Source organism: Linepithema humile, chromosome 1 (genome assembly GCF_040581485.1).
Source record: "Linepithema humile isolate Giens D197 chromosome 1, Lhum_UNIL_v1.0, whole genome shotgun sequence".
Taxonomy (NCBI): Eukaryota; Metazoa; Arthropoda; class Insecta; order Hymenoptera; family Formicidae; genus Linepithema; species Linepithema humile.
The window spans coordinates 21,138,431-21,155,105 of record NC_090128.1 but is presented as its reverse complement, the minus strand read 5'-3'; the positions used below and the strand labels follow the sequence as shown (position 1 = coordinate 21,155,105).

Below are 16,675 nucleotides of genomic sequence, written 5' to 3'. Positions count from 1 at the left end.
CCGCGGTTTTGCGCATACAACGAGAGCTTGTCCAATTATTCTAAAGTGTCCACTAATTCTCTCATTTTATGAATAAATACGAACCTTATCGCGGGGGTGGTCTGTTTAAAACGACAGAGGGAAGACTCCGAGAAAGCGTCGTATCGAGGGAAATAATTGGCATATCTTAATTATCCGCCTTGTACGGCGCCTCCAATTAAGGGTGTCTCGTGATGGGCGAATCGAATCAATTAAAATCGACCTTATATAGCACCCATGCCGCCTCGATCTGACCGTATACTTCCAAGAAAAAGAGGTAATTGTCAATTATTGTCGCAGTAAATTGCATATCCTGGTGGAGCGCCGAGCAAGATAAGAGGTCGATTATCGGGCGAAAGGTAATTATCGCGAGCGACGAGTACGGTCCGCGCAGTAGATAGGAAAATATTCGATCCTCGACGCTGCGACGACCGTGAGTTTCGCTCGTTTATACAGGAATAAAAAATTGCGATATCAAAATATGAACTAGTAAATATTGCGAGTGAATAAAAATTTATCGATTTCTATCGCTTTATGCAGTGTGATTTCTCTACTAAATTTCGTAAAATATGATTCGAAATTGGCAAGATAAATGACTTAATCACTTCGAGGTAGAAACGGGCATTACACGGATAACAAGCAAGAGTACTGCAATTTTTTATAAACAAAATTAATGATTGCTTATCGCGATCACGTCGAAGCAATAAGGCGCGCCGTGATTAACTCGCACGCGCATTCGACACTTCCTCTTTTCCTTTCTTCCGGACGCACTTTTTTCCGCCGCTTCGCCGTGGGAGAAGCTGCAGAGGGAAACGGAATGCGGCCTTGACATAACATGAAAATAATAAAAGTCGTCAGAATAAGAGTGGATGTGCGATACACGCGCATTAGTCGGCGGCAGCAGCTGTTAGGAATTAATTTTAGATTAGACGGTCGGCGGGTGCCTGACTAGGTCAACTTCGTTCGAGTCAACGTGCGTCGTAAACGCATCGTTCATCTTTCTACCAGCGAGTTTAAGCCGTTCTTTAATGTTTTTTTTTCACGCGTGAGAATTGCGATCGCTCTGAAAATAATGACCGATTTATAAGTATTACAATTGAGCCGGTGAGTCTCTCAAAATTCTCCCAACTATATCAATCGCATTCGTGATATTACTCGTAATTCAACGATAAATGCAATTTATAAATTTTTGTGTTACTAAACAAACAGTTTTGGAAAATTTCGAGCACTACTTGCACTGTGCATTATGACGCGCGCTTTATTAGAGCATATTTTGCTTCCTGGATCTAGGCGGCACACAACGTTCAGCGTTGCGCGCTGTATGCATGTGCCGCAAACACGCACGAAGCAGCAGTCTCGTTTCCGCGAGTTTTACATGCGTGAGAAAGGGAAAAAAAGAAACACTACCACAAGTACAGTCAGAAGCAGAAGAAGGAGAGACATGGTTACTCTTCCTGACTTGTCCCCCCTCCCGCTTGTATCCGTTCCTTTCGACTTCTCTTTCTCTTTTCCTCGTTCTTTAATAAACCGTGCCCTCCTCCTGTTCCGCTACGAGCGCGGATTTCTCTTTCATTCTGGTACAATCTGATTTCTCTGGGCATACACAGGCATTTGTACGCCTATGTACAAATCGATGAATTCATCAAATTATTGAAGAATTAGATACTACATTCGTGTGAGTTGGTTCTGTAAAATAAATTTGCGAATTACCCGCTCAAAGGTGACCTGGCGCGAATTGCAAAATGCATAAATTATTTTACGACGAAGAAAAAATTTTATGAGATCGCGATAACTCGTTTGACGTAAACGTCATATAGTGCTCTGCGCAAAATGGCATTTAGCGTTTGTCCACATTCATTACGGTCTCCTCAGACCTTGGTGAATTAAAATGAATATGTTAGTTTTCTCACTTTAGTTCTTCATAAAATGTAAACTTAAAAATAATAGACGGAAAAATATATATAACAAATTTGTGTAACTTTTAAAATATCTTATACATTTATAACTATTTTTTGAAAATTTTTAATTATTACTAATTAAAGTTATGGAAACAATAATTTACGAATAAAATCTATTATTAATAGATATTTTATTTCCAAGAGTCTAGTATTTCTAGAGACTTTTTATAATGAAATTAAAATACGAATTGTCTTTAGTAACGTGAAAAATGCTTTCATAATTTAAAAAACTTCAAGTTTCATTCCGTTTAAGGCGACGGGAGATGTACTGCGTATTGGACTTAATCACGCGAAAATATCGCGTCGCGACACGTAGACAGACGCCTTTCTGCTCGCGTACACGATACAATGTTCAGGGCCCTTGTCGTGGTGTTATTCGCGTAGCGGTGGTCTGGCTTACCAGCAAGTGAAAGTTGCTCGAGCCACTTTCCCCTGGGGGGAATCGAGTGATCGCTCAGCTGGCTTCCGGGCTGCAAAGTCGCGATAAATGCCAGAGATCCACCGCCCTGAATCGGTCCAACTTTGTTGCTTGCTTTACGATTGAATTGAAAATTCTCCGCTATAATAAAATACGATTGTACCATTCAATACCATTCAATACCATTCAATACCATTCAATAAGATAATGTTGCAATAAAAAATATTAATAAATTACATCTTTTATATTAAAACTGTTCGAAATCACAGTTTATTTCTACATATTTTATGGCTTGAATTGATTACGTAATAAAGTGTAAAAAGTAACGTAAATAGTAATTATCGAGCAATGAATTCTTTTGCAGAAACTGTTAAGAAAAGCATGATCTTTCGATAAACCTTAAATATTTCGAATGACAAAATTGACGTTTTTAAATTTTGCAAAAGTGGATATACAATCCTAAATAAACAGTGTGACTGGAAATTAGAATAAGTGTTCAATTAGGTGTGCATGACTTCCTTGAGCGATGTTTGAAGGAAAAGTGGCATTGTCGACTGCGACACTTACGTCACGGTTTCCACGTGCCTGAACGTCTCGATTAATAACAGTAATCGCAAAGCAACCCTCACCAGCCTGCGGCTTCCGCGTGCATCTTTTGCGGAGTCGTATTCGTAGGAGTCGTGTGTACCGGAAGCCGAGGACGCGTGTGCAGGCACGTGCGCGAGAAAAGGGGCCGTCGTGTACTATACATGGCGCTGCTGCCCTCCCCGTAGCCTTGTAATTTTCAAAAGAATTGCGTGTTCGCGGGAAATGATCTGTAAAATTATAGTCGCGGCTTCCTGAGCGCACGGACAGGCATATGTGTGCGGCTGCGTACGCGGCTCCGTATGCGAATAAAGCGTCGCTTCGTGGACTTCGTACCGCAGCGCGAATTCCTTCCTTTAACACTCTTGCCACGTCGTCTTTCGCGAACTTTCTCTCCCGGATCGATCTGTATAATTTAATTGGTCTGGCGAGCGTGCCCGCGCAACGCGCGAATGCGCGCGGCTAGCTGCATCGTTTAACGCGGAATCGGTGTTCCCTTTTAATTTTACCACAGGCGTGTGCGGAAGGCGAAATTTTCACCAGAAAAAAAGAAAGTATATATTTTAAGACCGTATTTTGTATATCTTGCAGCGATCTTCTCCAATTAATTTTGCAAGTCACGTCTGGCTTGATATTTTTAAATTTCACAATTTACGCGAAGTAAACTTTTCATTCCAAAGAGCCTTTCAAGCGACATGCAGAAATCATATTTTATTCGATAGCATAAAAGCGTGTTAATCTTGTATTAACTGTTGACGGAGCGCATGCACCGATTGCATCAGTCATACTATATCTTAGCGCTACATAATTTATCAACGCTTCTCCTCGCGCTCGAGATATCCGAGAATAAAAAGATGATCGAAGAATCCTATTTATCGAAATGCGGTCAAGCGCATTGCCCTAGGTCAGTTTCCGCGTAACTTTCGCCCGCGATGCCCGCGCGCTTCTCGTTACCTAACAATTACCTAATCGTGTCGTACACAAACATCGCTGATCAAGCGAGCAGGCGTAACACATCGATAATCGAGATGCAGCCTCGGGAAAAAGAAAAGAGTGTATCGCGCTGCGCCGCTCCTCGCGTTACACTGTCAAGGACATCTCTATCTCCTCCGACGAGTCACCAGGAAACGAAATAACGCTTGCATCGAAGAAAGAGAATATACTACCTATATTTAATCGAGCGTACACTTTGATTCCTGCGATTATGAAAAGATGGATATCACAATGCAATCCCACACATTTATTCGAAGCTGGGAAGCGTCTGCTTATTCACATTGTTGGCTCGATATTATTATATCATTATGACGCTAATTATACTATTTATTGTATTTATTATTTATTACTTTTTTTTAACGCTATAATTAACGTTTGAACAAGATGCCAATTTATATCTTACGGTCGTAAATATTATTTATGCGCTGAGATAAATTCAACGTACATTTTCTGTGTAATAATCGCGCAGCCAGTAATAAAGATGGAAAGAGCTGAAGGCGAAGTTATTACACACTGATACGTAAGAAATAGTTCGTGTTATTAAAAACAGACCTCAGATCGCGCGTTCGAGAGCTCTCTGCAAAACTACATACTGATATAAAAACGCTTTGCCTTTCACTTTCGTTCAAACGCTGAAGAGATATCCATGCCAGCGATGTCAGCGCTGATTGCTATTCCATTGATGGCATGTTCTCGATATATTCGATCAAAGGGCACCGAAGCTATTTCCGAGAAAACAGAATTCCTCAAATTGCAGGAATTAACAAAGATGAAACGGCGTAAAAAGTCAATTGTTATTTACAATCGAAAGTTATTTTCGAAATTTTCGAAAACTTTGAATCAACACAATGTTTCTTCATTCAAGTGGTTTGGAAATGCTAAAACAGCGCGGAAGAAATCGCGATGTTGCAATTGATGCGAATTGTACGAGCAACTGAAAGACGCGCGATGACGATCAAACGTATTACGTCGATTACGTGAAACGTAACGGTTAAGAATTACCTAAAAGGATCACCGCGAGTATTACGCGACTGCGACGGCCATGCTCCATGGCCAAGGACGAGCCGCGATTCCGCGTCCCCGAAGGACACATGCGCCTTTCGAAACCAGTTACAGAACACGAGATCGCATAGCCGGATACGATTCATCTCTCAGCTCGGTATCGGCTTTTTTATAGTCGCGAAATATCAGCCAATGTTAGAGTTACAGATTCGCACGGAATCACGCGTCATGGAAAAGATTCTCCTTAATTATTCGCTTTAATTATTTATTACCTTGAAGCAATTAGACGACGCGTATTTATTTGTTTCACACGAACAACCGAGAAATATGTTCCCTCTTAAGGTATATAAATACATCGGCGTACTTCATGCGGAAGGTATTCCGACGGGCGTTCATTACTCGCACAATGTGTATATACGGCTGGTGTATAGTTATAAATCGTTCAGATCCTTTTTAAATGCTTACGCCGAACGTTCAACGCGCGGCGCGCGGCGGGCACACAGGCGGGAAACTTTCTATAGCAAAATTATCGAACCGGCAATCATCGTAAATACGCCCACGTACTTTCTAATCAAACTACTATTTAAAACACGTTCTTGCGCGAGGAAAACGAAAAGGTGATTAGAAAACAAAGAAAACACAACCGACTACTGTAACCGCTTAAATAAAGGAAAAGAAAAAGTAGGCTGTTTCGCAAAAAAATGTTTGTTTTGTTTTGAAAACGATCGCTTTATAAAAAAGATGTCTTGTTAGGTTAAACAAACAAAATTTATTGTTTTAATTTAATATTCCAAGTTACTAGAAAATTAGCTTTCTCTGTAGGTGATTATATTATCTTTTAACATAGCTGACATTTGATTTCGTTAACATCTTCAACCTGCCATAAAATCGTCTCGATGCTAATGTTTCAACGTGCAAATGTTTACTCTTTGACCGCGCGATCCTTCGGGAAACTGCAGGTTGCCGCTATCGCGATGGCGACGGTGATGCAGACAGGAAGTATCATCGTGAGCGTGAAAGAAAGGGTGAAAGCTAAACTGGGTGGGGAGAAAACGCAAACAGTCGGCTATACTTCCGCGATCTTAACCGACTCTAGGCGTTTCCTCTCGCATGACCGATTCTTCCACCTATCTGACTGGGCGATCGACGAATCGTATCCGTTAATTCATTTAGAGTACCAATGCTTACGTCATCGTCTGGCTTTTACGTCGCGTCGGTACAACCGGAAGTTCGATCATTTTCCGCGGGGAAAGTTTCCTTTTGAATATGTACGCCATTTTCATGTTTTCGTGTCGAAATTCTTTTTATAAAACGTTTCAACAGATACGAAAGTTTTAATAAGGTATTATATTAATAAATGCAAGTTTATACAACAGAAAGATGTATGTTTCAAACAAAACCTGTTGTAAAATTACTCCATTATTTCTATGATAATTAAAATTAAATGCAGAACGCTGTGTTAGGCAACGGATTAATCAAGAATATGTTGCTAGAGAAGCGCATCACGTTCGTAATCCGGATGGCACACTATTTCCGGTACTGGTTGTTATGAGCGTCTGTTCTCACGGTGGTATCCTGATCTAGATCAGTATGTGATATCATTCACCGCTTCACATTATTTCGCTTGACAAAGCCACATGCGATAAAACGAGAAAATTCGTTCCTAGCTGCGCTGCGACGCAAGCATTCACAAGATTGTGATCTTTACTTTTCTGAGAAATAAGCTTCCGCTGCGCATTTGCGGTTCTCAATTCGTAAGAAGCCTTTCAGTTTCCGTCGCTCAGAAGTCATCGATATAACCTGGTATTTTTCTCGGGGAAAAGTTCATTACAATTTTGTTAATAAATATTTGCCAAACACATTCCGATGAGATCGAGAACTATGTGTAAATACGTATCATGCCTATTCGATAAGCGTACACGTGCAGACGATGCCGTCACGTCGTGTCGTCTGTTGTACCTGCCTATCGCAGGAGTGGGTCATCGGGTAAAGAGGAAACAAGCGAAAGAGCGTCCGTTGCGCTCCACGTCGCGCCCGAGGAAGCGGGAAGAGAAGGCCTTTCCAACGAAAGCGAAAATCTCTTTCACTCTCTTTCGCGTTACGCGGATACTAGCAAGCCTAGTTTCACTCTTTATGAGCCTCGCTCAAGGCATCTAACCAGGTTAGGAGACTAACCGATTCCTATATTAGAATCTCAAGCGGTATATGTATAATAATTCAATGAAGAAATGTTACCAAATCTTATGACATTCGCATATACTGTCGAATAATTTCAGTTTTTCTTTTTTTTCGGATAATTTTAATAAACGACATTTGTATTTAAATAAAAATACAATAAACGTACGATACGTTAGTGGAATTGCGTGCAATTATTTGATATTTTTGATATTTTTAATTTATTTCGGAAAAGCATAACTATCGAGTAATGACGTCTATAACTTACATTAGCGAAATAAAGATCTTATAAAGTCTGTGCCCAGTAAATTTCTTTTTGCGTCATGATGAATCACCGCGCGATCGTTGATGATATATTGATACATAAACCGACACAAAACGAGTTTTACCGTCTCTCGCACTGTTTAATTCCTCGACGAGAATCTTAAGTTATATTCATATGCGTGTATGAACGCTCGCTGAAAGAATACCCACATCCATGCACGCGGTTTTAATCCGAATATGCACTGGACGATACGCTGGCGTCCACACATGGGTGCAGTTACATTGGCTAAACGGTCACGCGCAACGCGGTATTCACGCTCGTAAAATTTCTACTCTTCCCGGCGTTTATTTATAACGTTAGTTCGCGCAAACGGTGCCCCCTGACATTACTCGAGGGACGCGTTAGTAATCGCGATTCTCTACTTGTTAATTCCGCGGTACATATGCACGTATGTACGTTATATCGTTGCGGGAGACCACAGAATTTTATTACGGTTGACCCCACCGAACGAAATTCCGCATAATTACGATGCAACGAATTTCTAAGTGCAGTTTTTTAACAAATGTGGATGAAACCGAGTGATTTGAATATAGAATGCGCACATATTATTATTATGCATTACACGTAATGAAGATTTTGAGTATATTTCGAGGAATGAGGATTCGTCGGTTTCAAAATTCAAGGATCGCGCGTATACGCTTCTATTTCATTCTCCGCATAAGCTTTATTCGTGTGACAGGCGATAGGAAACCATTTCTAAGAGTTCTAGTAGCACTCGGAGGAGCGGCCAAGGACGACTTCGTGGCTCGCTGCGCGTTAGTTCATTACATGTAATACTTGTTGCACATCCACGATTCGCGATTCTTGTTTCCTCTCTCGCGTTCAGTCATGCTTAACTGATTAAACCGTAGAACGTGCTAAGAGAAGAGGAAAGTAGGAATATAAAATATCTATTATACGTTTTTATCTCAAAATGGACGTAAAAATTAATGTCTTGCTGATGATAAGAACATTTTTATCCGCATCCCACTGATGTAATATTCTATGCAAATTATACAGTGCAATTCTATTTTTATATTTTCCCAAAAATTATAAACAATATTCTAATATCACGGAATGCCTAACATTTTTATCATATTTTATTTTGTTTTGTCTTCTATAAATTAAAAAGAAAATAATGAAAGCGATACTGATAGAATTGGCATTAGCTCAAAAATTATCCGATAACTAGCTCGATAGTTTTGCGCGTGTCATTTTCATCGTAATACCTGTCCTTGCGACGCACCTGTTCATACCTCGTAGCCGGCAGACGAACGATGCGAGCTTTTGTGTCTATCGAGAAATTCGGTCAGGCATTAATCGACCTACATGTAGCACAGATCGAAAGTTCCTTACACGTGAAACATAACGATTATTTTATTAATAAAATGTCACTTCTCGCCGCTAGAAGCGGCTTTGAGTCACCTGATCCGACGTATTATTGATCATTTTAATCGGTTTAGTCGTTCGGCCGCAACCTTTCAAACTTTTGTATAAAACGTGAATTCAAAGGATTCTCTAATACCCTTAATGATTTTGCGGGTAATCGCCTGTTGCATTTCCACGTCAAACGTATAAGTCATTGCGCGCGCATTATCACGTGTTATCTTATATAATTTTTAATCATTCTTTTTCAATCATTTTTTTATTCTTATCTGCTTATATGAGCGAGTCAGAGCAGGAAAAGAAAGGCTTCGCCAATATCATTATTTAAAGTTGCCTCAAACTGTATTGAGTAAAAATTTTGAAAGAATACTAGCGCTCTAGACTAGACTTCAGTCGCGCCTAAAAAGTAACGATAGGTGTAATGAGGTCGTGTCGGTACTAGAGATAGCGCCGCATACGTACACACAGTGGAAATCTAAGAAAACATACGGGTCTCCCAGACTATAATTCCTGCTTGCATTTTCACAAGGCATTTGTCGAAGCAACGGCAAAAGAGATAAGGCCGATAAACATATGCGGCATTGTGCATAGTGCAAAAGCTGACAACGAAGCGGGAGGTGAACTTTCTAGGAAGCGCGTATTCGGCCGTTAGGACGTCGCTGCATTTTATACGAGTGAAGATTCCGCGCAAAACGAGGAAATAGCTTTTCCTCGCGCTGCTATATGGGAAATCCGCGTGAGAAATGTTGTACACGGTGTAATAGTAATACAATATAGTTATAGGCGCCACATATATAGCGCATAAGCGTTTTGGAATGAAAATAATTATATTACGATACAATTATTTATCGTTGCGAAGGTGTCGCGACATCTCTTGACGCCGCTAATTTTCTTCTCTTCCTGTGTATAATCATCATGAGCGTCGGCGCGCGTCTATAATTAAAGAAGACTGAAGCTAATTAGAGCGTGCTTGAAAAGAGAAAGTGTTTTGGGAAAAAAAAAAAATGTTTGCCGCGTTTCCGGCACTTCGAAGACACGCGAGTTACTAACGCGAGTATTAATGCCGCGGATTAATGTCTCGAAGAGTCACCTAAATTTAATAATCTTCGAAGTATACGTTCTTCGATGATGCACAAAAGAGGGAAGAACTAGACGGAAGAGGAAAGCAAGCAGTTACGCAATAAAGGGATATCGCGGCTTGAATTTCCATCCGCGCAATTTCACATACGATCGCAACGTCGCTATATATATCGGGTGTACCGCACAATTGCGGGATACTTTCGTGTCTAATAGAATTTAAGTTAATGCCGGTTACGGGTCGTACGTCAGAAGGGACGATGGCGGCTTACCGCACGTACAAATCATCGGGGTACCGACAACGGCACGAGATTTACAGATCGTAAGTCAAGTTCTCCCCGTCTATCGCGTTCCGCGTCATGTTGCCTCTTGATTTTTCATTCCGAGTGTAGCCAACCGCAAGAAAGCGCTTCAGAGCTTGACATTTGGTTTTTGAGCTTATTCATACATAGAATAACATGTAATTTGTAGATATCTATTTTAAATATTTTTTTTAATCTTTGCAATTTTTTTATTTCCTCGAATTGCAGGATGATAAATTTTCAATTGCTTGTTCTATCTTACGTGCAGAATATATACATTTCAAAAAGTTAAATGAATAAAACTATTTCATGGAGTTTGAGGTCTAAGTTTCATTGAATTAACATGCTACAGCTTTATAATGTTATAAATGAATATCGCGGTGATCTCGGGATCTCAATCGCGGAAATAGATCGCAATGATGGAGTCGTGGCAGTAGTAGCAGTAGTTAAACAATCGCATTTGTTTAGAGAAGGTTTCCTGTGTGTGTGTGTGTGTGCGGCCTTGGTCAATGGTTATTTCGGACGAGCGGCCTATCCCACGAGCTATTGTGTGCCGTAGATTCGATTGATCGAGGAAGGTTTATCAGCGGCGCGCCGTGTGCCCATTGTGGCGAAGAAAAATTAAACTTCCAGAACAAGCGACATGTACACAATTTCATTTTACAATTTGAAAGTTCAACGTCGTTCGGTGTAAATCAAAGTTTAAAACGATGTAAATCAAAGCGAATCCACAACGACCAGACTTATCCCAATTTCTTGAAATGTTTCAACACAATTATTGTTTACGGCGCCGGTAAAATGAATTGGTTCTTCGGGGAGACGAGCACTCATGCATTGGGTTACAGTGATTATCGAGAGTTTCGAGAAAGACCGCGACAGTTATGTCAGAAACGCATTCGCGACACTCGCGACACTCTCGCGTGTTCACCTAGATGTTCGCGTGTCGCCGATTACATAAACGAGAAACGATGGCGACTTTGAGAAAAAGAAATAAAAACAAAAAAATTTACAGAACTTAAACAAATATCTTTGACCGTGTACAACAAGCATCCTATTAATTAAAAAAGAAAAAAAAATAGCAAGCTCAAGGAGACCGAGAGATGAAATTGAGATTTGGAGTCGCGATTGACGACGTGTGAGTAAACGTACGATTACAAAAATCGATAAACTCATATATGTATGTGCGGTAGACCATGGCGACGATGTGGTTTTGTCATCTCCGCGTAAGTATAAACCCAAGAGCGGTCTGCCAAGGCGACTATCTAAGCGACAAAATGGTTTTGCGCTCATTGCAACGAGTTTATTGTTTTCAGCATTTAAGTGCCAACAATTTATTAGCCGATCTATCATTTTTGCGAATTACCGGTGATCGTCGCGGTAGAATCCTTTCTCAATGCCACGTTCGAATAATTGCCACATCTTCCACGAGTTTCCTCAAGTCCATATTAGACTGTGCATTGGAAATTGAAATTGCGAATTGGAATTTGACTTAATCAAGTAATTTCAATCTTAGCTCACTTTGTATTGATAGATTGAACGAATTTTACGCATATCATTAAGCTTGTTTAATTTCCAATATTTTATCTTTGCGTTGTATATTAAAGCGTCGACGCGCGTATTAATATACGTGTATTAAAATTAATTTTGTTGTCGCGCAGTGCAAGTGTAAATAATATTTCCACCGCGATATTGTCAAGAAGTGGAACATGTACCTGTGATACGCGCTTGTGACCGCGGTAATTAACCATGTTATCTTCACGGTTTTTATCTATTGGTACAATTAACAAAACGCGCTTGCTTGACGCTAGAAGCTAGTCTGTGTTGCACGTTCGTGCAAACGAACATTATCAATGTCGATGAAATTGGCATTTATGATCTTTTATGAATCTTGATGTTTAATGATTTTAATTACCATTAATATTTACAATTATCGGATGATTGCTTAATGTATCTACTTATTGTGCACACGTGCACACGGTGATTTATGTTAAAATTATGCTTTTTTATAGATCAATTATAAATTTATTATTAAAATCTCCTGGAATTCAATGATGTTGCATTGATTTAACATTTTTAAAAATTTTACAATCTCTCTGACAAAACAGAGCGCCAATATACAAATTCCTTGCTTAAACACATGCGATTTCTCGAGCCCAGAAATTCCCAGCATTGATACGATTATATTATATTAATTAATACAGAACAAAGAGGAATGATCAATTAAATTTGATAGTGCGAAAAAATTCTCACTAAATATATCCATTAATTCGAGTGTAATTTACGATGCGTCTTTTCCGTTTCGCGCTACAAAAATAGATTAGACCCAGTATCACCAGGCAATATCATTAGGCAAATTTCTAAAAAAACAATACCGAGTGCCTTTGTACCAAGTTCACATCGAAATCGCGTGTTTCCGCTAATGCGGGCGAGTAGTGGCTATCGCCAAAGGCCGGCCGTTGTAAACAAACGAGGAACGAACGAGGACGCCGCGAGTACGAGAGAGAGAGAGAGAGAGAGAGAGAGAGAGAGAGAGAGAGAGAGAGAGAGATAGCGATGCCGGGGGTACGGAAATGCAGCTACGAATGAATGAATGGATAAAATCAGGAAGATCCCCCGTGCCCCCGCGCCGGCCCCGGTTACATCGTGCCCGACGCGACCATCGAACGAGACACGCTGCTGCTCCCCGCCGTTCTCTCTCGCGGCATAGCCGGTGGATAATGCCGCCTCGCAACACGAGATTAGTTCCGCAGAGCTGGCCGGCCGACCGACGAGCAGCCTTGAACCAAATTACGGGCTGCCGTTGTTTAGCTGTTTAGCCGGCGTATGCTGTGGAGAAATCCCGGCCGGGAGCACCTAAAGCGACGCCGCGGGCAAAGCGAGCGCGGGTCCCATCGAGATCTCGCTTTCCACTCCTTTAATCGCGGTCCCCGAGATTTCGGCGCCGGGATTATTTTTAGGCGGCCGGTAATCGGTCGAATACCTTCCACACTCAGTCCATTGTATTATACGTCGAATGCACGTCGTTAAAATGAAGATTTTTCGGCCGTATAGTTATTTCGCGCCGCCTCGTCGCCGCCGAGGAGGTCTTGGCGGCGATACTTTTTGAAAAAAAATCTCATCTCGCGTTTCCTATCGCCTGACACTACGCGAATGTATGTCCACACACTGTGTCGAGACAGGACGGTATTGTGAGTGCAGCCTTGGATTTACAGGCACGACTGCAACAATAGTTGAATAGAGCGCATTGGCACGCCAGAAACCGCAAACCTCGGCAAACCGCGCGACCGAGCTGATATTCTGTAAACCGAAGTGAAAAAGCAACCAAGTGGCGGAATTAGCATATCGACGAATGGAGTTACCTGAGCTCTCGCACGAGGGTAATATTTTACGCGGCATACAGCGCGAAAAAAGATGGTAAATATCTTTGAGTGGTATTATCCGACGGGATCGCTTTACACACTTGAATCTTAAATTTTATCGGTTTCCGAGCGGATTTATTATACAGGGTGATTCAGAACAACCCAGGTGTCCTTGCACAGACGTATTCCTGAGTTAATTCTGAGACGATTTTTCCTTTACAAAAATTTTGTCCGCGGCTTATTTTTCAAGTTATAAAAGAAAAAAGTTATCAAATCACGGGACGAATACAGAAGATAGGCAGGAGCGGCGCAACTGGGCGCAACTCCATTCGACACGGGTGATTACGGGACGCACGTTGCGATCAAACACACGTGATGAAACACGCGCCCCACACACACACACACACGCACACACAACTCTCTCTCTCTCTCTCTCTCTCTCTCTCTCTCTCTCTCGCTCGCTCACTTTTACAAATTCGACGTCTTCATTCTGTTTGACGGATGAATAATTTTACCGGGGATAAGCAATAAAAATTTACACAGCACTTGACATGCAACAAATCCATACCGAGATTTATAAGACATACATTTTTTTTTCGTATCACGTATCGAATTTACTCACGTAAATGAATAATTTATAAATCGATTTATTACTATTAATCACTGCGATATTATCGATATTATCGATCGGTCCGTCAGCTGTAACACACAGCATCAGCGGCGAAAAGCACAGGCGTAACAATACTTTTCAATAAAAACATAATCTGGTTCATTGTTTACATCGAGTACTGTCTCCGCATCGAGCTACGTGCGTTGTGTAAACGTTAGGCGTATCCTTCGAATAATTTTTAGTCACCGAATAATTAATCGGTAGTAATAACAAACCGATAGATTCGTGTGTGAGTGTGTGTAAATCTGTGAAAGTATTGATTACTGTAATTGCATGTAGTGTGTACTTTTTTCTTAATAAAAGTAAGCGGAATATGATTATTCGGCAGTGATTAATAGTAATGAATCGATTTATAAATTATTCATTTACGTGAGTAAATTCGATACGTGATACGAAAAAAAATGTATGTCTTATAAATCTCGGTATGGATTTGTTGCATGTCAAGTGCTGTGTAAATTTTTATTGCTTATCCCCGGTAAAATTATTCATCCGTCAAACAGAATGAAGACGTCGAATTTGTAAAAGTAAGTGAGCGAGCGAGCGAGCGAGAGAGAGAGAGAGAGAGAGAGAGAGAGAGAGAGAGAGTTGTGTGTGTGTGTGTGTGTGTGTGTGTGTGTGTGTGTGTGTGTGTGTGTTTCATCACGTGTGTTTGATCGCAACGTGCGTCCCGTAATCACCCGTGTCGAATGGAGTTGCGCCCAGTTGCGCCGCTCCTGCCTATCTTCTGTATTCGTTCCGTGATTTGATAACTTTTTTCTTTTATAACTTGAAAAATAAGCCGCGGACAAAATTTTTGTAAAGGAAAAATCGTCTCAGAATTAACTCAGGAATACGTATGTGCAAGGACACCTGGATTGTTCTGAATCACCCTGTATACTACACCTATCCAGCATATTTGCCATTAAACATAGTTGCCGACGATTATCATTTTCATTATATACCGCCATTGTTATCATCGTCATCGTTATCATGATCATTATCATTATCGTCGTCATCATAATCGTCAGCATCACGATCACCATAATCATCATCATCATAACTATCCTTGTCATTTCCATCCGATGCTTAGTGACTAACATCATAGCGTGACAAGGCACGTTCACACAGCCTTGACAGTCGACCCGAACATTCCCCAGACTCGACGACTATCAAAGTAGAAGCACGAAACCTAAATAGCTAAACAATTTCGTCGATTTTTTTGCAGAATTGCAGAATCAATCTGAAATATAAGAAAAATGTTTTTGCGCGATGTGTAGTCCCCGACTACTTTATTTATGCAACTCGCAACTATCATAATAAATGATGAGAATTTATAATACTTTAAGAGTAGAAAATATCATACAAACGTAGTATGAGATAATGGTCTTGGTTAGCTCACTATTTTTAGATGAGCATCTTCAAGGCTACCTTTACACTTTTTGTCTTCCGCGAGAGAATTTCCAGTTGCAAGAAGTGTGATATAAAAATCGGCATGACGATTAATTAAATAATGTCGAACTTTGTGTGAAAATAAAATAGAGTGCTGTAAGAATCTCATTACATTTTAACTTTTTAAGTATATTTACATATACTTATTATATGCGCGAGTCAATGCTATTTTATTATAAATTGGTACTCAAAAGATAGTCAAAGGATTGTGGAGAAAGAATACCAGAGGCATAGAAACCCGGAAAGCGTGTAAAATTGTAAATGGCCATTATACATGTGGAATAAACGTCGAATTCCGTAAAGAATCGTATTCCGGAAGTTTCGGAAAAAGAAGAACGCATTACAAATGCGAAAGATGTATAAGTGGCTTGCCAACAGCATTCCTAAATATCTGCGCACTCGAAATATCGCCAGAAAAGATTGTTTTCAATAAATTGTCTGCTATTAAAATTCATGAGTAATTTTGCAAAAGGAGGTTTTCCACAACAGAACAACGGGATTTTGCAACTAAAATTGATATCCGCAAGAATTAAACATTATTTAACAGCAAAACATTATTAAATTTGTTTTTGTAACTGAATTATTCGACAATCGTTTCAACAGTTTGTTGCGTATTTCGCAAATAAATGTGTTTATAAAGAATGATTCGAATATAAAATGCGTGCGATTGAAAATAATGAATACTATTAGCTAATCAAATAAAATTGATTTTTTTTTTTCAGGGAAACAAGGTAAAGACGGACCAGAGGAAAAGAAAGATGCCGACGGCGAGCTTTGGGGCAACGTGGAAGCGCAGGCCGCCTTCCTCGGTCCTAATCTCTGGGACAAAACTCTGCCCTACGATGCCGACCTGAAGGTATTAAACCATGTATGTACAAAAGCGCGATACGGTAAGCCCTCAATTTGGCTGAATTTAATCCCAAAATTCCATGAACGAAAATCGGGATTCAAGTTAATCGTGTGTCTTGTCTTTTTGACTCCATCTACTAATTATTTATTA

General features: G+C 40.3%; 1 protein-coding gene and 1 long non-coding RNA gene across 14 annotated transcripts in view; one reads left to right on the top strand and one right to left on the bottom strand.

The window, feature by feature from the left end:
- Window positions 1-7,532, bottom strand: part of LOC137000197 (uncharacterized) — a 57,800-nt gene extending 50,268 nt beyond the window's left edge. The window contains exon 1 of the long non-coding RNA XR_010890489.1: window positions 7,418-7,532. This is a non-coding gene — a long non-coding RNA (uncharacterized lncRNA). The remainder of the gene's footprint in view (window positions 1-7,417) is intronic.
- Pdp1 (PAR-domain protein 1) overlaps window positions 1-16,675 on the top strand; it is a 67,894-nt gene that overhangs the window by 46,542 nt on the left and 4,677 nt on the right. For 10 of the 13 annotated variants that reach the window (XM_012362770.2, XM_012362769.2, XM_012362754.2 and 7 more), the window contains one exon: window positions 16,398-16,543. In XM_012362770.2, coding sequence (XP_012218193.1) covers window positions 16,398-16,543 — 146 coding nt within the window. The remainder of the gene's footprint in view (window positions 1-16,397; window positions 16,544-16,675) is intronic. The other 3 variants (XM_012362755.2, XM_012362759.2, XM_012362764.2) reach the window with 1 other exon arrangement.